The sequence below is a fragment of the Coffea eugenioides genome, chromosome 4, assembly GCF_003713205.1.
Source record: "Coffea eugenioides isolate CCC68of chromosome 4, Ceug_1.0, whole genome shotgun sequence".
Taxonomy (NCBI): domain Eukaryota; kingdom Viridiplantae; phylum Streptophyta; class Magnoliopsida; order Gentianales; family Rubiaceae; genus Coffea; species Coffea eugenioides.
The window spans coordinates 41,318,505-41,341,874 of record NC_040038.1 but is presented as its reverse complement, the minus strand read 5'-3'; the positions used below and the strand labels follow the sequence as shown (position 1 = coordinate 41,341,874).

The 23,370-nt window shown below is 33.5% G+C and overlaps 1 protein-coding gene across 1 annotated transcript; it reads left to right on the top strand.

The window, feature by feature from the left end:
- The first annotated feature begins 8,734 nt into the window (after nt 1-8,734).
- On the top strand, nt 8,735-10,944 carry LOC113767665 (myb-related protein 306). The gene is made up of 3 exons (XM_027311832.1): nt 8,735-9,070; nt 9,309-9,438; nt 9,742-10,944. Exons 1-3 carry the CDS (start codon nt 8,938-8,940, stop codon nt 10,574-10,576), a joined length of 1,098 nt encoding a protein of 365 aa, XP_027167633.1. The 5' UTR covers nt 8,735-8,937; the 3' UTR covers nt 10,577-10,944.
- Nucleotides 10,945-23,370: the final 12,426 nt, after the last annotated feature.

The following is a 23,370-nucleotide window of genomic DNA, read 5'->3' as shown; positions in this document are numbered from 1 at the left end:
CTCTGAAACCATTTGCCGACATCAATTTTTTCTTTTTTCTAGGCAATGCTCTGGTATCCAAAATAACATCACAAATTGGATATCATAATAATCTAATATGATACAATATCACCAAATTATGATAAAGTATGTACTATATAACTTTGAAAAAGGCAAACAAAAAAAAAAGAATGATACAAAAAATGAGCTTTACTCAAAAATTCTATTTTAACCAAAAGTCCAATTAGAAGCATAAAGAAAATGATACTTTTTTTTTTGTTTTAAAAGGAAATAATCTTACCCAAGCTAACAATTTTCTTTTGTATAATGCGTGAGGAAATATATCTAAAAATTTATGATTCCATTTGTTTTAGATGAAAAGTAGAAAAGATGAGTAAAAAGCTAATTGCATCCATTTGGAATTTTTTACAAACTATTTTCAAAAATATCTTCAAACATACCGCCAAGCTATACTTTTATCTCACAAAGACATTTATCTCTAATCTTGTCACTAATTTTTTGGTTAAAAAAAATCCTATACATAAAAGTGCTAAGAATGTGGAGAAATGAAAGTTATATTCAATTGATTCGAAAGGAATGGAAACCGGTTGATTAGTAAAATTGTTTAAGATATATCTATAAAGGAAGAAAACCTAAAATGTAGGAGTAATTAACATGAGGAATTGTACCTCATTAGTTAATTGAAGATTAGCTCTATATATTCTATGGGAAAGAATCAAAGTTTTGTCTGAAAGAAAAGCCGAAGTAGAGAGGGAGGCCAATGTCATGTTATAAAGTTTTATGGGGATAAGCGAAGGATTTCAAATACATTCTCTTCTTTGTTTCAAAATCTAGAGGGGCCTAAACCAGATTTTACAAAATGTTGGGGCAACCTCGCCGCCGTCTATGTTAAGGAGATTTTCTGACTTATTTATTGGGGCAACCTTCATCAAAGTTTTTATACTTCAGTTGCCATATTTTTAAAGGCTTTGCTTTTTATTCTTGATTCACCATATTTCTTCTATCTCTTCATCTGAGATCGGACAAATTACTGATTAGTAAATTTCTTATAAAACTACGAAAATGATCGTTGGTTTCTTGCACAAATTAATTTTCATGAGTTGAAAGAGTCAAATTTGGGGATCACTGATCAATCATCTCAAGGACATTGCACGTTCTATTGTGTTGAACAAGAATCAAGATTATGTTATATTACTTCAAGAAATACTCTGTGTTATATGAAGTGGAACTAGTTAGGAAGCATGGAAATTCCCCAGAATAGGTCAACCAATTTTTATTTTTTTTTGTAAGCTCAAATTTTATTAAACATGAAGAAAGTAACTGGATAGTAATAGGTCAACCATGATATTGATATAATTTCATTTTCAGATAAAAAGATCGTAAAAGACTTAGTTTTCCAAGCTTTCTTGATAGTTGAATGTTAATTTGGAACCTATTCTTCCTTGTGAAATGGGGCTTAAAATTTCTAGATCCTTCAAATTTGAGCGCCAATCAATCTATCGTTTGACCAATTAAAAGTAAACTAATTAAGGCTAACAAGTCATACTACAACTTAGTAGACCACACAAAATTACATTTCTGCAATTTAGAAACTGCCTTATTAAATAAATTCTTATGTATGCTACCATCCAGACAATCTTCCAATCAATGGTTTTTGGAAGGAAAGCCTCTTCAAGAAAAACAGTACAATATTGAATTAATACTCCCTCCGTCCCACTTTGATAGTCCTGATTCTTTTTTCACACAGTTTAATAAAAAGTAGTTAACTTTATTGGAACAATCAATTTAGGTAGCTAATTTCCTAAAATACCCTCACATTAATTAGAGTACAACTTTATGGGAACTTAAATTGATGGTAAAAAAAGAATCAACTCTCATTAAATGGGGTAGATTTATAGTAACAACAACTTACATTAAATAAGGGTATTTTAGAAAAATTAAAATACAACTACATTCTTCAATTGGAAAGTGAACTACAATTTGGGACAGACGAAAAAGGAAAATAGGACTATCAAAGTGGGACGGAGGGAGTACAAGATTATGCATCTTTTTTTTTTTTAAATGTTACATTTATGCATCTAATGACATATATGTTCTTTTGTTTTCATCTACACTATGTTCATCCGCAGAAAGAAGGAAATATAAAGTAAACATCTTTTGTCGAATATTCACCTCTAGCATGACAATTTCAAATCATCAGCTAAATTGGAATTACTTTTGGCATAATTCATGTCGAACAAAACATAAAGAAAGTTAAATAAAGAATCATCGGTGATTCTAAAATTTGTGTTCTTTTTAATTGCATTAAGTTGACATAAGGTTGACATATGAATTTCTCATGTAATCTTTACGAAATGTGACCTCAAGTGCAGATGAATGGTTTTTTTTTCTTTTTCACTTACTAACTAATCTTTTCCTATGGTTCCATATCCCATTAGCAGTCCTTATTCATTGTTCGGTGAATTTTCATTTTTAATCTGAAGAGAGTTCCTGAAGCCTTGTTTACCTTTGACGTCAACATTTGAAAAAAGGGACATGAAATTTGAATCAGAAATTTAATGAGAAAAAAAATACAAAGGATCATTGTTTATCATATATATTGTTGAAATAAATAAAATTGTGGATAGGAAGGGCATTTAATTAACAGTGTAAAAAGTGGACTTCTGCTTCAATTTCTCAAGTCCTGAATTCTACGTTTTGATTTTTTGATAAGATAATTCTGGGCTCCATACATAGGACCACTTGACAAAGAAACATATTTTGTAAGATATGCCAACCTCATCCTTATTCATGGCAATAGTGTCATATATATATATATGCTTAATGGATGACTAATTGACGCAGGAGTAGACGTATGTCACAATTTCATGAGTCCACATCCTTTGCCTGGCCAATAAAGTATGCTGCGATCGGTAAGAAATAGTCAAGAAGGAGTTAATTCGTAGAGTCCAAAATCCAGCATTCGTGCTTCTTGATTATCTGATTACTTGCAATCTAGAACACAATAAAGTAATTCGAATATATGGTTGACAATTATCCATGCATCATTTCTAGACGGTTTTTCTATGGGATGCTCGGTGAGTATCGTTAGTACCTCAAATTCACACTTAATTTATCATTTCAATGAATATACTTTTACATCTATTGTTCCCTTCGATTCTTCATTTAATTTTATTTTTTCCCAAAAAATTAGCATTTGAAATTTGTCATAATGACTGCTTTACTAGGTTAGACAAGCCTTAGGCATGGATTCTCTAAAATCATCTCAATTTTAATTGCATAAAACAGTTAATTGTGTTGATTGATGTATCCATGCATAAGTTAATTGTGTTGATTGATGTATCCCCCCGGGGGGGGGGGGGGGGTGGGGTTGAGGATGCCTTGTGGGCATTGTTCATATATCAAACTTAAATTCAACTTACCACTTGATACATTTAAATGCTTTCTTCATTTAATTTTATTTTCTTTTTCAAAAGATTAATGCCTAAAATCTATCTTAACGAGTACTTACTAGATTAGAAAAGTGTGGGTGTGGATTCTCTGCCATCATAGTTTTGATTATAGAGAACTACTGATGGTGTTGATTGGTTTGGTTCAAATTGGTTGGATGGAATGGGATGGGATTGATTACACAAAGTTTCAAGTAGTATCAAAAAATTTGTTGTGTTTTAGTATATTGTTGTCTTAGTATCTATAATTACTATTGTATTTATATCTGCTACATTAGTGCCTACCTTATACTACACAAATGTAACTTTAATTGTAGAAGTTTTGGATATGAGAAAACCTTCACAATATGGGTTAAGTTGACTTTGCATCCTTCAACTGTACACGAATTCTCCCTTTGGTCTCTATACTTTAACGTGGGAAACTTTAGTCCCCAAAATATAAATCTATCTCACTTCAGTTCCTAAAGTATATAATCTATCTTACTTTAGTTCTCAAATTACAAAATCTGTTCCACTTTAGTTTTTAAAGTATAAAAATTAATCCTACTTGAGCATTAAATTTGCCACACTTCTATCAATGATTTTACTTGAGTCAGATAAATTTTATAATTTAGGGAGTAAAGTGTTCAATGTTGAAATTTAGGGATCAAAGTAAAAATGCGAATATAGTTTTTTTTATTATTATGGAACTAAAGATATCAAGAATCCTCATTGGAAATATACAAACTAAAATAATATTTTGAGTGTCATATGGTTTCACCAATTCCATAAGACGGGATGCTAGAGCTATAGCCACCCTATTACAGTGCAATAATCGAGGAAATTAAGAGAATATAGTTGAAGGGTGCAAAGTGAAATCAACCCTCACAATATTCACCATTTCTCACTTTCCTTTTATTTTAACATAGACTTCGTGAACTTCATTAATGAATTAATGGAACTCTACAAGGAAACTTGTTATTTTTTGATCTCCATTTATTGCACCAGCATTTTTGTATGACAACATGGTAATACATTATTGAACCGTTACATTTCCCAAAATTTGTTAGCTACTTTACATTTCTTAAAGATACATGTGAAAGAGGATCGATCTTAGACGGCTATGGAATGAGAGTTGCATTTCAGTCATATTCCGTAACCATCAATAATAATAAGGTTCTCCCATTTATGGTAACTTTCTTTAGACAGCACAAACAAATACTCCCTCCGTCCCATTTTGATAGTCATGATTTCCTTTTTCGTCTGTTCCAAATTGTAGTCCACTTTCCAATTGAAGAATGTAGTTGTATTTTAAATTTTCTAAAATACCCTTATTCAATGTAAGTTGTTGTTACTATAAACCTACTCCATTTAATGAGAGTTGATTCTTTTTTTTACCATCAATTCAAGTTCCCATAAAGTTGTACTCTAATTAATGTGAGGGTATTTTAGGAAAATAGCTACCTAAATTGATTGTTCCAACAAAGTTAACTATTTTTTATTAAACTGTGTGAAAAAAGAACCAGGACTATCAAAGTGGGACGGAGGGAGTACAAACAAATTGATTTAGGACTGTTTTGCACTCTGTTAGAAGATATGAAAACTGATGCTAATTTTTCAATTCATAGGATGTCATGATAACTGCCCTCTAAAAATTGAAAAATAACCCTTTTTCAAAGTTGGTTCAAAGTGGACAATGAAATTAAAGATAATTGTACCAGCACCGATAATGGTACATTCTCAATTTGTCTATTAGTACCTGCACAAAACTCTCATCCAAAACAAAAATATTTGCTTAATTGAAAATTGTTTCCTTTAAAATCCTCGTGCTAATATTGCTTAAGGACCTATATATGGAATGAAAAAGCTACCTATTTCTTGCGTTTCTTATACGGTCACTACCTAGAAGAAATATTCTTGATCCCTTGGATTTCTTTGCTTTTTTGCCCCTTGGATGGTTTACAAGTCTAATGTCCAAGGTTCAAGAATTGGATAATTACTAGGCATATTAATGAAGAAGAGCTATATATTAACATGGTTGCTCCTTCGAGACCTGCCCTTGAGTTAAATTTTCACTCTCTCAAAGCTAGCTGGTCCTATCATTTTCAGCTTTCACTACTATCCAAAATGGCCTGCCTCACTTATGCCTCAGCACCTCTAAAATCTTCTGTAATAGTTCTCCATTTCACACCTCGATTAAAATAACCAAAAAAGTGATTGGCCGACTTTTTATTGGTTCAAAATTGTCTTGTAGCATAGGAGAGGGCAATTTTGCTTTGGTCATTTAAGGATTGGGTTTTTATTCTTTTCTGGTTCCACACAGTTTAGGGCGCCATGGATGAAAGGTTCAAAGTTTTTCACCCTAAAAAGCTTCCAATGCACATCAGCAATCGTCATCCAAGAAATAGTAAAATGGAGTATAAGAATTTATCAAATTTACTTTGAGGATTTTTGGGGTATGGGCCTTTCTTAAGTCAGCACCGAAGAAATGTTCACCGTGAAACAGGAAGTTCTTTCATGGTATCCAGACAGATATCACATGGATAATAAAATGCATTTAATTTTCGCAAAGTAAAATAAATACTCGTGCAACTGATTTTTTTTCACTTTGTTTTTTGTTGGTCTAATATGACTGCACCTCTAGTAACTTAATACCTTGTTTGGATTGTGATTCTAATAGAAAAATTTTTATGTTTTTCGTGAACATATTTTTCGATCATCATTTTATCTCACATACATCAAATCGCTATTGTGTATATATATATATATATATATATTAACAAAAACTTCTAAAAGTAGCAATCCAAACGGATATTTGCGCAACTGCAAAACTTTCAGGACGTGAAGTTAGTCATATCAACAAGTTAATCGAGGATATTATTCTTGGAGTAGACACTGTATGCTGGTTTCACCTTTTTTTTTCCTCACCTTTCACATCTCTTCCAGAATCTACTATTTATTCACTTTTGTGGAATGTGGAATTCCCTCTTTTTGAGATTTTCAAAAAAAAAAAATTTGTTTTACTTTTGCCTCAAGTTTATACTTTTCTACAAAGAATCGAAGACTGAGTTGACTGCCATCATTATCATTGTAATTTATTTCATCATATAGCAATAATAAATCCATTGAATCTAAACAGAAGAAAAGTCGAAGTTTTATTCAAGGCCACCTTCTTATATCAACCCTTGGAACTAGAATAGATAGTAATTAATATACTCTCTTAACAATATTCTTACACCCCTCTCTCAAAATAAAATTAATTTATTTTAAGTTTCTTTTTTCCAATAAGAGACAGTGAGATTTAAGAAGCAGGGAGAGAAAAGAGAGATTTAAATTTAAAATCTTTAAAATTTGAGGTCTTAAATTAATAGACCATAACCTCCTTGGCCACTTTCAAAACTTAATTGAGTAGGTACAATTTGCATATGGGCGCATTGGACAGCAGATTATTTAGCCAAATATATTTGCTTACATCATCATTATAATTTTCAATATATCTTTTTATCTCACATACATCACATCACAAAAAGTGCTACAGTAAAAATATCTCAAATAATTTACAATCCAAACAAACTGACTGAAATGACATTGGCCAAGAACAAAATGTATCAGACAAATCATAGTCTCAATTCCCAATTCACAATTTTGATCGTATACATAGATGTTGATAAAAATGGAACTGATTAAGACTTTCACAAGTGGAAATAACATGGTAATTTACCTAAATAAAGTAGCACTGTTTCCATAGACCAAGGAAGCTACTGTTACTCAGTTGGATGAGAAAATTTTGGCTGTTCATACTCGAGAGCTTTCTGTTTGCTTAGGGGGAAAGGAAGAAGTAGGAAAGAACTAATTCCTTCAAATTCAATATCTTTGAACCTAAACTAACTCAATTATGGACTTGTACTTATGCCAATTTTTCCAAACAATTCAGATTTGGAACATGGAACCATGATGAGCTTGTACTTTATAATTGATTGACCCCCTCTTCTCTCTCGGTTGACCCTCATTTCTCTTTTTCCTTCCTAGCTACCAGAGTGTCTGCAACCAATAGGAATTTGTGATTGAGGTCTTCCCTGCCATTACTAATGCTATAATTACTACTTTTATTACTATCCCATTCTCGAAGGTAGTAAATGGCTTCTTGTTTACCATGGTTAGCTTTGGAGAGGACGAAATGAAAAGAGGTTACCATGGTTAACTAGCAACCTTATTGTGGTCTAGCTTCACATAGACAGACTCATAGAGTTTGTTAGATGGGAGTATTTTTGAAATTTCTTGTTAAAGATTGAGTGTAGTAAAATATACAGAAGAATGGTGTCTTAGCTAAAAGTGAACACGAAAGCTTTTCTTATGTGAATTAGCAAAGTGAAAAGAGCTTTTCTAAGTCAAAATAGTTATCCACGTGAAATTATTCTACTTGAACAACAACCAACCTTGAGGTAACATCATTTTGTTTCAACACGTAATAGACTAGCTTTTGATTTTGACAAAGTGAAATAGATCTCAGAGTCAAAATTGGCAGTATGGAAATCTACCTTGTTCAATCACACAAATGACAACCAATGAGGTAACATTTTGTTGAAACAAGTAACAATATGTAACATTTTTCTTTCCCCCTGTAAACAATGAACAGATATTCAGGAGAAGCATATTTAATTAGTCCCTCTCCCACTTTAAACATCAATCATCAATCCTGGTTTGATGTTTATTGATCCTAATTGATAAGCAATTCAACAAGCATCACATTTACAAGAAATGCATTTGTGTCGGCATATTACGCAAAATCGTGCCCAGATAGAGACTTACTAAAATTCATCACATATCTCTGTACAGGACATCAGATATTACTACTGTAATCTGAGATTTTCCTGCTGCACATATATTCATTCATACACCTCACAGGCTTACATAGTAAGTAATAAATTCAATATCAACTTTTTTGAGCCCCCCATGAATGTTCAAAGAAAAATGGTAAAAACAAAGAGGGAAAAAAAAGGCAAAAGATTATAAGGGTTTTGTTTGGAAGCGCAACAGAAAATATTGACATTGATTGCCACGCGGTTTTGTGAGATGAGGCAAGAGAGATGGAGAGAGGAGAGGCTAAGCATAAGCTGCATAAACTTAGAGCTGACTTTTTTGCAAGCAGATGAGTAAATGCTCATTGCTGGCCATTTTGACTCCTTGGAAAGCCCTTTTACCTCTTTTTTTTTTTTCCTTTGTGTTGGTCAGCGTAAACATCACCTTGGTCTCCTGCCTATATAAGTATATATAGACAACCTCCACCCCATGCCTTGGACACTTGTCTCAGACTATTCTCTCCCGAGGAGATAGATAGATCATGAAGAACAACTAGAACTAGTCCTCTCTCCTAGTCTCCTCCTCTACTAGTTGTATCCAAGAAATATAGATAGGAGAGAAAAGATTAGGAAGATATACCAGAAATTCAACCCCCTTTTTCCCCTAGTGAGAAGAGAAATCCAACCAAAAATAAATAGATTTTACCAACATGGGTAGGCCACCTTGCTGTGATAAAATCGGAGTGAAGAAAGGACCATGGACTCCAGAAGAGGATATCATTTTGGTCTCCTACATTCAAGAACACGGCCCTGGGAATTGGAGGGCTGTTCCTACCAATACTGGTAATTCTTTTGATTCCAAAAACAGATGATTTTCTTTTGTTTTCTTTCTTTTCTTTTTTAAGGTTCGTTTTTTTGGTTTTGGTAGGTAAAAATCATTAAAGCTTTGCATTTAATACGTGTACAGCTTTACCACCATCTTCTTGATGGTTAGCGAATCATCAGTGTTGGCTTGGATCCATTTCAATCTATTCTCCCAAACTTATCATCTTGGTTAATTTTTTTTTCATTTTTTGGGCAGGTTTGCTAAGATGCAGTAAGAGCTGCAGGCTTCGATGGACTAATTATCTCCGGCCGGGCATCAAACGTGGGAACTTCACTGAACATGAGGAGAAGATGATTATCCACCTCCAAGCCCTTCTTGGCAACAGGTATATACCCACCAAATCCCCCTTGCACCCAGAAAACACACAGTACACGCACTAAAATCCCAGAAAACCCCCATGCAAAATAAAATCTCATTTTTGTCCGGCCATTAGGGTTTGTTTGTTAGATTCATTCTAGATCTGATTGTTAATTCCAGAATTCCAACAGTGAGATCTAGAGGGATTTTGTTACTTTTTTTTTGGGAACAAGGGGTTGGTAATTTTGTTATGTTGTGATCTATTTATTTAATTCGTTATGCCTAACAAATAAATTAACAAGCAATTTATTTATTGATTTATTTTTTACAGATGGGCAGCCATAGCTTCATACCTACCTCAGAGAACAGATAACGACATCAAAAATTACTGGAATACTCATTTGAAAAAGAAGCTGAAAAAGCTTCAAGGCCATGATGATCACAGCTGCCAAGATGGCCATTCATCGACTTCTCATGAATCAATCTCAAAGGGTCAATGGGAAAGGAGGCTGCAGACAGATATCCACATGGCCAAACAGGCATTATGCGAGGCCTTGTCCCTTGACAAAACTCCTCCAGCCAGCAATACTAATATTCCTGAATCAATGGCTCCTTCTTCTTCTGCCCCTGCGGAGACAAAACCAGTTTTAACCCTCAATCCATCCTTCACAAATCCACCTCTGAAACCATCTGGATACGCATCGAGCACCGAAAACATCGCCCGGTTGCTTCAGAACTGGATGAAGAAATCCCCTAAGTCTCTAGCTGTTGTCTCAGAAACCTGCACCGCTCAAAGCTTAAGCTGCTACTCAGACAACAACCCTTCTGTGATTACAGGGTCGAGCCCCAGCGAAGGGACGGCAAGTGCAATGACGCCGGAGGGGGGTTTGGATTCTCTGCTGAGTTTCAACTCCACCACCAACTCTGATGTTTCCCAGGGGCAGTCAGTTTCTGTGGAAGAAGTTGCAAATTTCAGACCAGAAAACACAGTTGGAGGACTATTTCAGGACGATGAGGACAAGCCGAATTTGGTCGTTGGTAGTCATCAGATGCCTCCTTTGAGCTTTCTGGAGAAATGGCTGCTGGATGATGCAGGCGCAGTACAAGGACAAGAAGGGATAGATCTAATGGATATGTCTCTAGGGGAAACTGCTGATTTGTTCTGAAGAAAACATAACTTTGTTGGTTTTTCTTGTTTTCTTCAAAACAACTTAGCAGTTTTTCTCTTGGTTTTTCTGTCCTTTTTGGAGATTTTAGTAGGGCTTGGAGGAGGGATATTTCTGATCTGGATATGGTAGATTTTGCTTTCTAGCTTTTTTGGGCACAAAAAAGGATGATGAATCTCTCTTATTTGGAAGAGCAAGAAGTGTAAATTACTATGTAGTGAATATTCTGCATATGTATGAAATTAGGAATAAGTCCTCTTAAGATTTAGTCTTGGTCCCCTTAGAAAACAAAAGTACTGGTCTTTTGTATTCTGTGCACAATTTGGAGGATATTGTGGAGACATGAAATTAGGGTTGGATTATCAAAATTCGCGACTTATTCATCTTGTTTTTGAATTTCATGATATTATTGATTTATAGAACAAAAGAAAAAGTGAACTAATCTTGAACTTGATAGAAGATAAATTTTTAAGGCCCATGCTCGTGGTAATGTTATATGTGATAAATGAAGAAAAACTTTTGGAACTTGGATTCAATACGGAGGCAAAAAAAATTAAAATTTCAGGAAATTCATTTCCTTGCAATTGTTAGTTGCATGTTGTATTGCAAGAAAATTGAGAGGAAAATAAATTCCGGGAGTAAAAATAAAGTAAGAATACTTGAATTTTTTTTTTATTTTTATAATCACATTCTTTTCAATTATGTCAATTTTCTTATTGGGAAAGAAAAATATGAGGCAATTTTTTCTTTTTTTATTCCCTTCACACCAAGTATAGGATATATCCAGATGGAGCCCAAACTTACATGGTGCCATTTATTATTCTTCGAAGCCGTTTCTTCTTGGTTAACCCTTTCCTTTGTTTGTTGAAACCAACTATTAATGAGTGCATACAAACTTCCATATTTGATGATTGCATGAACTATATCACTAAATCAGCATACCCTTAGAAAATTGCAGGTTGTTCCTGATAAATTACCTAGCCAGGGGGGCTGAATAATGTCTAAACTAAAAAGAGAATAAAGAAGGCTGCAATTTAATGTATGTTAGGACAGAAAATGGTGTAAAAAGTGGCAAGAATTAATATCAGTGCCACAGTCAAGATCATCAGTTCTTTAACATTTCAACATTCCCAAATTTCTAAGATTTATACGAGTTGGAAAGATGCCGGATTTGGCTAAATTTTCCTGTAGGAAATAATCCAATAAGCACGAGGATGTAAACACTATGGTAGAAATACATTTAGTGGACAATTTTAAAAAAGGGAACATGGTTCTTTTGCGCAATTTTTTTTTTTTTTGTCAAACTTGTTCAGTGATTAATAATGCGTCTTTCTCATCTTGAAAAAAGACTGATCCATAGCATCCCTCCCTTCCTTTTCAATGATATTAATACAAATAACAGTAGGAATGATCACAATAATAATGACAATAACAATTGAACAGAAGAACTAATATGGTTAGGAATGCATTTAATTCCTATGATCGAATTTCAACTAGAGGCACCTAATACCGTCATTGTTTCATAAGTTATTTTCGATCCTATGAATGGGCAATTGTGGGGAAGGTGTCGTACTGCTTGAACCCACTGTTATTGTCAAAGATTTATAGTGTTTAAATGATTAGAAGAAAGGGAAATGCTAAATCCGCAATCTTCTATTTTGAATTCACACCTCGTGTAAGTTTTAGTACTAGTGATAAAAGATTAACTAGTCTAAATGTGAATTAAGGAATTGGAGTTTAAATTTAGCCCTTTACTACTAGGAAAGGTGTCATACAATCCGAATCAACTCCTAGAGGTTAGAGCTAATCTTGAATTCTTAATACACAAGTCCCCAATATCACAATGTTCTTGTAAAACAACTTTGCCAGAATAGTAATTGTTATTTTACTAGTCTCCTAAAATTTTGAAATTTACCTTAGAAAAGCACTACTATGAGTGCGTTTTAGGCTTCAGTCCATCTAGTGCATGAATACTGATGGCCATGTTATAAATTTATACTGGCTCTTCTGCGAGTTATAATTTCCCAACTGAATTGCGAGTTGTAAGTTCCCAATTGAGCTCATGCAAGTAATTTGCTCTTTTTGGTACCACATTTTAAAAGTCTTGTTTACATGACACATTTACACCAACAAATTTCAAAACGAGTCATTATCACTTTACTTCCTTAATTGTGCTACCTTCAATTTTCTCGTAGGTGGGTACCAATAAGGGACAGAGCCATCTTCATATCAGAGGGTGCAGTTGCACCCCCTCAATTTTTTGACAACTATAAAATGGCCTATCAAAAATCTTAGTTTTTCAACATTACCTTACTTTTGCCCCCAACCCCCCCTCCCCCGCACCTCCCCATGAATTTTGAGACCATTTAAACCCACAATTACCCTCCCTCCCAAAAATGTTAAAATTTTTTAGAGTTTCCTCCATCATTTCTGCAATAGAATCTTGAATCAAACATATTTCACGAAGCTATTGTTATACTACTTCTTCTAAATTTTGTTTTCTTAATATCAATCTTTTTGTGTCCAACCACAAAATTGCAAGTGAATCAAATATTCTTGTGAAAATTTGACCATACACTCACTATGTGAATCTTATATATATAGGAATGTATATCTTGTAACTTTATGCATACTTTTGAGTGCTTCGCAATTTTATTCTAGTACATGACATGATAACTACTATACATCATAAATCACAAGCTGTATCGATTTGCTATTTTTGTCACTTTTATAATATTGAAGAAATTGGTGCATGTCTATTAAAGCTGTAACAAATACTTAGTTGTCACAAAAATCCATAAATCATGCATTGTAAGTTGAAACTAAAATTATTGTGTCTCCTAAAAGAAATCTTGGCTCCGTCACTGGTAACAACAGTGGGTGATAGAGATTGCTAGCGATCGATCGATGGGAGGTAGTGAGAGAGGGTGGAAGGTCGTGTTTTGAAAAAATAGGATATTTTGAACAAATACCAACATTTTTCCAAAACAACTATAATAAACTACACTAAAATTTTAGACAAAGACCTAAATAATACACCATCCAAGCGAACCCTAAATTTTATAAAAACATCCCAGAAAATGCCCATCCAAGAGCCCAGTTGCTAAACATGCCACTAGCTAGAACCAAATGACAAGGAAGTTTAGTAAAAATAAAAGATGTACAGTTATATAGCATTCAAGAAATCCTAATTCTTCCTCTGTATAATGCAGAATCCATCAAAATCTCCAAACTCCCTTTTGTTTTGAGCAAAGTCTATCAAACTTTGTTTTTCGTCTCTTGATTTCACACAATTAATACTTCTATTTTCGATACCAAATATTTCACTTCTTCGACTAATACCCTCACACTAAGTTTTTGAAGAAATTTGCACTAATACCCTGACACTAAGTTTTTGAAGAAATTTGCCAAGACAGCTATAAGACCTTAGGATAGAAGAACACATACTAAATCCAATATCTATTGTTCTTTAGCAGACGTTGGGGCTGGACCTTTTCCATAAGCAATTCGCACCCTACTTCTTTTACTGACAATTTTTAACCTTGCTTGACCAATGAACTTTCTAACTTCAAAGTACTTCTTGTTTAAAAAAAAATATCATAAATGGGGATGAACACATAATTACTACCGTAAAAACATTTCATGTCCACAAAAAGTGACCTTTTAGCGGCAGATGAAGTCTGATTCAATCTCCATTAAAAATCTACCGCGTTACCCGCGGTTGTTTAATTTATTCCACTGCAAGGAAATATGTAAAAATTATGGCAATTGTAAAGATTTTGTATGAAAAGAAGACTGCCCTGGCAAACTACATAGCCTTCTTGATAACAAACCAAAAAAAGAAAATAAATAAAGGACTTGCGTGGGTGTTTAAACTTAATACTAACGGCTGCTCAAGAGGTAATTCAGGAAGGGCGGGAGGTGGTGGAGTTTTGCGTGATGGTGTAGGAAATTTCCTGCTTGCTTTCTCCTCTTTTTTTGGGAGTGTAACTAGCATTCAAGTTGAGGCGTGTACTGTCCTCTTTGGGGTTAGGTTGTGCATTCTCGTGGTTATGTTAACTTGTATATTGAAATGGACTCTTTAGTACCGGTTCAAATTTTGAAGCAAGTATATGATTGTACTTGGAGTATTTATACAGACGTTCAACATCTTCTGAGTTTTTCGTTTAATTTTGTTAGAATTTCTCATTGCTTTCGGGAAGGTAATCAAGTTGCTGATTGTTTATCAAATATCGGTTATGATGAAGGTTTGAACAGAACCTATCTTCAGGTTTCAAATCTTCCTCTCAATGCTCAAGGGGCTCTTAGATTAGATAAACTAGGCCTTCAATCAATTAGAAAAAGTAAGAGCAAATAATGTAAAGAGAGTTGTACTCCTTATTTCTTTTTTGGCATGTTAATTGTTTCCTTTGTAATATTTGGAGGTAATGTCTATGCTCCTCTCTGTTTTTCTTATTTGAATATTTAATAAAATTTAGGGGTGGCGTCCCTCACCCATGTACGGGGTTTGCTTGTAAAAATAAATAAATAAAGGACTTGAATTGAAGAAGATTTATTCTTATCTCTATATTGAGTGAGAGGAAAATTAATCTTTGAACTAGGAAGAGTGTACTATACATAGAAATCAGTGTTTAATCGATGCAGAATTTGTGTGTTCAAGTGGGTGTTAATATATTAAAGGCATTATTTATGCCTAGAATTTTTCATGTTTTCCTTTGATTCTTGTTAAAGACTATAGTAGTTCATCATGTTCTATCATGTGTAGTCGGTTGATCTAAAGTCTACTAGTCGTTTTACACAAAATATTGGTCAAGCAAGCAACTGACTAGTGATGGTAAAGTTTATGGACAAGACTAGCACAATTTGACTGATACAAGACAAAGGAAAAATCAAAGTTTGGCAACAAAATGAAGCTTTTAAAAGGTTTAACAGTTCAACATTGTTTACCAGGAATAGTACTAGTTACCAAAAACTTAAAAAAGATAAAGGAAAAATGGGTAATTATATTTTCCATCTCAAACATTAGGAGAATCAAGATCATCCTCTAGGTGCGGATTGGGAGAGTGATGGGAGGATTGTAAGAATGACGTTTTGAATTCAAAACCTCCTATTTACCAAAAAAAAAAAAAGGGAGAGATCCTTCTTTAAGTTTCCAAGCATACTATGTTGAGGGTGGGCAATTACAGCCCATCAACTTTGAAAAACTATCAATGTGGCTATAAAAAGGTTTCAATTTTATTAACTTGCCTCCACTTTGCATCGCTGAATTTTCTAAAATTCTCTTTATCTTTTGTATTGCCCCCTAGATTTTTCAAATTGCTTTCATCTTTTACATTGTCATTAAAGAATATAAAATGTTACCTCTGTCTTATTCAAAATGAAAAAAAATCACCACAGGAATATAAAGAATTTGGAAAATAGTTGATTTAATATCATATTAGTGAACGTTATCTTGTTCGCATTTTTATTAACATGTACTTATTAGAATGGTTGCCCTTCCAACCATTGAGTTTTGGTTCCACCACCTCAGGCAAACACTTGTACAGAGTTGGTCTATGGCTCTAGTACTTATAAACCATATGATCTATGCTATAACCATATATATGCATTTTTTTTATATCATCATACATTATTTACTATCACATTTTTTACATCATCCTATGCAGATGTGACCATTGCATATATTGTAAGCTTATGCGAGTAATATCCATTCAACTATTGTAGATCTCTTCTTTTTTCAATCCATCTTTTACAACTTTGTAGTTGCAGCAAATTATCATTTTCCTTTATTTGCCCGCTTTTTTTTCCCTTTTTTATTTTTATTTTTCCCCAACTCATTCTTCTTCTGAATTACTTCTTTTTGGTATAAAACACCAGCAACTAGCCATTTTATCGGTTAAAAAGGCATACTTTTACTCATATCAAAAGCTAATTAGGATTTGTAGGATATTTTGAGAAATATCTTTGGGAAACTGACACTTTAACTTTTGCATGCTGACATAGACAAGTGGTAAAGAGAAGTCTATGTTCATTTCTAACAAGTTAAAAGGAAGGAGGTCATTGTCCAATCAATTAGATGAAGTTTTCAAGCAGTTTACATTGGCATTTCTTGCTGTTAAAGGAAATAAGTCAATAACTAATCAGTTCTCCAATTTGTAACGTCAAATTGGGATACAATCACATGTGTTTTGGGTACCTTTTTTTTTTGTCCCTTTCCCGTTTTTGGAAAATTTTTCACATGTAACTTGTGGCTTGTTTATTCTTTTGCAAGTTGGCAGTTTGGGACAAGTAATAACTGGGGTTTAAAAAAGAAAGCAACAACGTAAAAATGTGAAATTCATGCAAACTATGGAAACGATTCATTTTTCTTTTCTTTCAGGAAACTATATTGAAAGGTTCTCTACGTTTAAGATAAACTCATCCAGAGTTTTTTTCAACAGAGAAAAGTGTAACAAGTTTTTGAATGGATCGATCATGGACTTGGATGAAGTTAGTTGCAGATAAGGCCTTTCAGTTGGCAACATCTTACGACTAATTGATGTTTGAAAAGGTTTTGATGCTCACCTTTGTAGCATAATTTAAATATTTTGGTCCCAAATACTTGTGATTTTCAAACTAGTTGATTAAAGAAAATGCAAGTAGCTTAATTGGAACAATTCAAGTCAATCGGTAACATATCCTTTTCACAAATGTGCAATGGCAAAGACATAATATCACATAAATTATGCAGTTTAATTGTACAATAAGCACGTAGACATATAAGCAATCCTAAAATAAAATGAGTGTGCATGATATTGTCATACCAAGATAACTACAAAATAATATTATATTTGTGAAACTACTTTAGCACTAATTTCATTCACATTCTGAAGCTCTCCTATGGCTTCTGGAGTAAGGACACATTCAGATGTAAGTTTTCAACTGGTTTAGAGAAGTTTATCTGTTCGAAGTTCAACATCAATGGTTAATTTTTGTGTTCTTTGTTAGAAAATTGGCTTAATTTCTTTTTGGCAGGTTTCTTATTTTGTGTGGAAGTAATTAGTTTCCTAATTAGTTTTAGTTACTTAAAATAGTAGCCAATCAATTTCTTATTTTGTTTAGCATTAGAAATTATTTCCTATTCTGTGCAAGTTTAGGAATTAGAATTGGTTTCCTGTTGTTATTTGATTTTTTGGCCAAATAGTGGTCTCTATAAATAGGTGGATTGGCATAATACATAAGGGGCACACAAAAAGCAACATGTAGCCTTATACATGGGTGATAAGAGAGGGTTCTTGGGAGATAAGAGATGGTATCCAAGAGTTGAACTTAGGTTCAAGTTGTATTCTTGTATAGGGTTTTCTTCTCATAATAAAGAGCGGATTTTCTCTCCGTGAACGTAGGTTCAATAGTGGATTTGAATCATGTTAAATATTGTGTGTTGTTTATCTTTCATACTTGTGACTTGTTTGTCATTAAATTGTTGTGTACTTGATATCTCAATAATTGTTTGTTCTACGTTTGGATCCTAACAAGTGGTATCAGAGCTTGGTTGCGAGACTGGACTGTTCATAAGCACTTGGATTCCAACAAACTGAATGGTTGGATCAAGAGTTTGGTTGTTCATGATTGTATCCTAGTTAACTACTGAGATCAAGTGGGTTGGTGGCTATTACCAATTGAATAATTTAATAAGTGGCATCCTTGTTTTCAATGGTTTGGCAAAAAGCATTGATGGTGAAGAATGGGAAGCCGAAAAGCATGAAAATACTTGACGGTGAATTTAGGCAGGTGATTCAAGAATAAAAAAAAAAGGTGAAGTCCAATGTTGATTTTGAACATGAATCAATTGAGACTTTCTCACACCTCCAACAGTTGATACTTCATTCCGATGGCTTTCAGATTTCGATTATATTTTTTGGATGGTGTGGCACGTGTCCCAAAGAAACAAAGAGATCTAATTTCCATGCGTTAGAAGACTCTGCCAGTTACGAGTTTTTCGTTTTAGATAAAGTTTTAGAAACCACACATGGCGAGACAGTCCTAAGGATAGGAAGAACTATGGTGATTTTACCGCTTGGTTGCCTCAATGATTAAGGTTAGAACTCACAGAAGGGGATCCCAGATTGCAAGTAGTGGTGAGAAAAAATCCTGCAAAGGGAGATGGTGAATTGAGACACCTTCTTGTGAGTCAACTGGAGGTTAGACTCAGGATAACTACACATGTTTATTTACCGATTGAATCAATTTGATATCAGGACTGTATTGATTGGAGTGTATAGTTCGATACCATATTATTTGGTAGTTGAAGGCAAATGATTACTAAAAGAAATTTTCGCCAAGGTGGAGATTTGTTAGGAAATTGGATTAATTTCTTTTAAACAGGTTTCTTATTTTGTGTGAAAGTAACTAGTTTTCTAATTGGTTTTAGTTACTTGAAATAGTAGTCAAGAAATTTCCTACTTTGTTTAGGATTAGAAGTTATTTCCTATTATGTGCAAGTTTAGGAATTAGAATTGATTTCCTATTGTTATTTGATTTTTTGGTCAAATAATGTTCTCTATTAATAGGTGGGTTGGCATAATACACAAGGGGTACACAAAAGGCGACAAGTAGCTTTATACATGAGTGGTGAGAGAGGGTTCTTGGGAAATGAGAGATGGTATACAAGAGTTGGATTTGTGTTCAAGTTGTATTCTTGTATAGGGTTTTCTTTTCATAATAAAGAACGAGTTTTCTCTCCATAGACGTAGGCTCAATGGTGAAGTCGAACCACGTTAAATATTGTGTGTTGTTTATCTTTCATGCTTGTGATTTATTTGTCATTAAATAGTTGTGTACTTGATATCTCAATAGTTGTTTGTTCTACGTTTGGATCCTAACATTCTTGATAATCAAGAAGCAAAATTTTTCGCAATTGGGCAATCAATAAGAGATCATCCATGATTCCCTTTTGTCTGTGAATCCTATGCAACAGGAATGCATATTAGCGATCCTAGCTACCTCTGACGTATTTAGTTGAACATGGTACATGGATGATTGGCCTTTAACATTAAATTAATTTTTACTGCACAAGAAGGTCATACATACTCAACTAATATAGATAATTCATTTTATTTATTTTTGGGTTGGTAATGTTTGGAGTATGGCTATGAAAAGAGTTGGTATTAATATATATTATGGGCAATAATATACTAAAATTCAAAATTGTGGTCCATGGATAAATATTGCTTATTGTTGAGGTCTCAACCTTATTTTTGATCCCATGAGTGAACGTATTTTAAATTCTACCTATTGAAGTACAACTTTGAAAGTGCACATGATGCACAATATTTAGCCTTGACAAACCTCCAATTCTAGATTCTCGAGGGTGAGTGAACTAGAATCGGAATGTTTGTGAAATGCAAGACTCAGAGCCTAGGTTTCTCAATAAATCACTTAAAAACACCTTGAGATCCTAAACTGACTGACTAGTTTTCCGAGGCTTGTTAACTCCATTAGTCATAAACCACATAAAACCTCTTTGTACAATATAATTAGCACTCTATAAATAATTTTCCAATGCCCTCGGCCTCTATAAGTATAGTGATTGCCATTTTAATTCCAAAAATATATTATCAAATTATTAAAAGAGGAAAAATTGATCGCGACCAATGTAAATGAGAACGATATGAAAATTTAAAAACTCCTTTTAAGTTTACCAATTCAATAATGGAAATCTAATTTAGCATATCAATACAGCAAGTCTGACAGTAATAAATGAACAATGCTTTTCGACTCTGTGATCATTATCTTTGCAGCCCTTGTGATTAGATTTCTAGAACTTGGTTAACTCTTCTAGGCTATTTGATTAATGCAAGTGCTAGTGATGAAAAAGGTCAGTTAAATAAAGATTGGAGACAAAGATAAAGAGCAATGAACTTTTATTGCATCCATTAAGTAACATCATTTAGCCATGAACTAAACAAAATTATGTTAAGAAGAAAAGAATTTGGGAAAAATATCTTCTATATTTTTCACACATCTTAACTAGAATGACGTATGGCCTATTTATAGACTTACAAGAAGACATGGTACAATGAATCCAGAAAAATATTTAAAATGATAACTAAGTAATTCTAACTTTTTCTAATCCCTAATTAATATCCAGTTTAAATTTAGAAAGAAGATAATTACAATCAACTCATTCCAACACTCTGGTGCATAGATATCATACATGTTCAATTTGTCAAATGAGTTGTAAAAGTTTTTAATTAATCGGCACAACTTTTGTAAGTATATTGGCTAGCTAATCTTTTGACTTTATGAATGGAAATCAAATCACCTTATCATCAAGATTTTGTTTGATAAGGTGCCAACCAACCTGTATATGTTTAGTCCGATCATGTTGAACTAGATTTTGAGAAATATTAGTGGCTACTTGGTTATCACAAAATAAATCCATTTCAAAAGGTGGAGCACGATCGATTTTTTTTTTTTTTTTTATAAGCAACCTTTTTAGTCAACGAAGTTCACACACCCCTTTGGCCATTCCTCATAACTCGGCTTCTGCACTAGATAAAACCACCACCTTTTGTCTCTTGTTCTTCCATATGACTATGTTGCCACCTATAAATGCAAAATACCCTGAAGTTGATTTTCGATTGGTAGGATCTCCCGTCCAATCAGCATTTATATAGCCTTTGATATTAAGGCAATTATTCTTAGAAAAAAAAAAAGTCCTTTTCCAAGTGCGCACCCTTCAAGTATCAAAAGGTCCGCATTATAGTTTTCATATACCAATTATTAAGAGAATGCATGAATTAATTAACGATACTAGTAGCGTATGCTATATCAAGACGAGTGTGAGACAGGTAAATCAGTTTACCAACTAACTTTTGCTATATTTCTTTATCAATTGGCTTCTAATTTGGATCTTCCCCAAGTTTATGTTTCTAGATAATCAGTATGTAAATAGGTTTAAAATCTAATAACCCAACTTCTATCAAGAGTTCAAGTACATATTTCTGTTAAGATAGGACGATACCTTGTGCCAATCTTGCTACTTCAATTTCCAAAAAATATGTGAAACTTCCTAATTTCTTCATCTCAAATTCTGCTGCTGCTAATCGATTTTGTAACTTAGATATCTCTTGTTCATCATCCCCTATGATAATCATGTTATCGAAATAGACTATTAGAGCCATTACCTTTTCAAACCGATACTTCAAGAACAAGGTATGTTCTGCATCGTTTTGCTAATATCCATACTTCTTCAACGCCAATGTAAATTGACCAAACCAAGTACGAGGTGCTTGTTTCAGTCCATAAAGTGCTTTCTGCAAATGGCAAACAACCTATGAGATTCAAATAAAGTGCTTTTTGACATATAATTGGCAAAAAATATTTTGACCGTTTTACATTGATTTTTGGAGAATACTTATTTGGTAACTTGCCACGATTAGATCTGTCAGGCAATACATAACGAGCAATTGTATTCAAATTAGTAGAAGGCAAAAATTTAGTAGAAGTACTAATTTCAAGTATATTCGCAGGAGAAGAACAATTGGGTACTAAGAAGAAAGGGGTTATATCAGCTACATTGACTTCTATATCAACTTATTCAGAAGACAAAGTAGCAGCTTCTTGAGAGCCATTAAGAACATCATTAGTCTTACTAATATTTTCACCCTCAGTCATCCGTGAATCAGCTTTTTCATCATCGGTCATTGCCAAAACGATAATTGGCCCATCGGCATCGATATGTAAATCGACATTAGCCATTGGCCTATCAGTATTAACATGTAAATCGGTATTAGGCTGATCGGTAATTGGCCATAATGGCCATACCAATCCCAACCAATTTTGCTCTTCCTTATCCTTCATCTCCCCTAGTAGTGAAAAAATTAGGTATAGATGATAAAAAAAAATGTTTTTGACTCCAAGAAAATAACATTCATTATTTCATACATCTTTTTTATGGTTAAATCATAACACCGATAACTCTTCTTGTGCATAGCATATCCTAAGAAAATGCATCAGACAGCAAATGGATCCAATTTGCTACGCTGATACTTGTGCAAATAAATGAAAGCCATACAGCCAAACACTCGTGATGAAATCATGAGCACCGACATTAGAGCAAAACAAGTAGAGAGAACTTGCAGTGGAGTCTAAAATTCTATAGTGAGGGCATCTTGTTTAGCAAATGTATTGCTATTGATGGAAAATCTTGTTTAGAATTATATCAGGCCAATATCGATGGAAAACATTCACATCAATCAGCAAGGCACATGCTATTTCTAGTATGTGTTGATTTTTCCTCTAAACTGCTCCATTCTACTATTGATGAATTCCTAAAATGATTGATTGTCATACTTACTAGTATTATCGGATCATAAAACCTTAATTATAGCTGAAAATTGAGTGTGAATTATTGATTGGAATGATTTAAAAATAGCAAGCACTTCACTCTTATGTTTCAGCAAATACAATCAAGTCATCCTAGTGCAATCGTCCACAAATATGACAAACCAGCAAATCCCAATAGATGGAGAATCAGCAGAGTCCCCAAATATTAGAATGTACCAAGACAAATGGAACTGTACTTCTATTAACACTATCTAGATAAGGAACACTATGACTTTTGGCAAGAATACATGTATCATATTTCAAATCAGTAGTATGAACAGTTGTAAATAAAGCAAGAGATAGATGCTTAATACCCAAATGATAGATGTCCTAGCTGTTGATGCCAAATGATCAAAGTTCTTGTTCTTTGACATTATCGATGCTCTTCATCTAATTTGCTCTACCAATGTTGAAATCATCCATGT

What these genes read in the sequence shown, in the direction of transcription:
- LOC113767665 (XM_027311832.1), top strand. Translation starts at nt 8,938, where the DNA reads ATGGGTAGGCCACCTTGCTGTGATAAAATCGGAGTGAAGAAAGGACCA. An exon ending in GGCTGTTCCTACCAATACTG is followed by an intron (nt 9,071 to 9,308) that starts GTAATTCTTTTG and finishes TTTTTTGGGCAG; the next exon opens with GTTTGCTAAGATGCAGTAAG. An exon ending in CAAGCCCTTCTTGGCAACAG is followed by an intron (nt 9,439 to 9,741) that starts GTATATACCCAC and finishes TATTTTTTACAG; the next exon opens with ATGGGCAGCCATAGCTTCAT.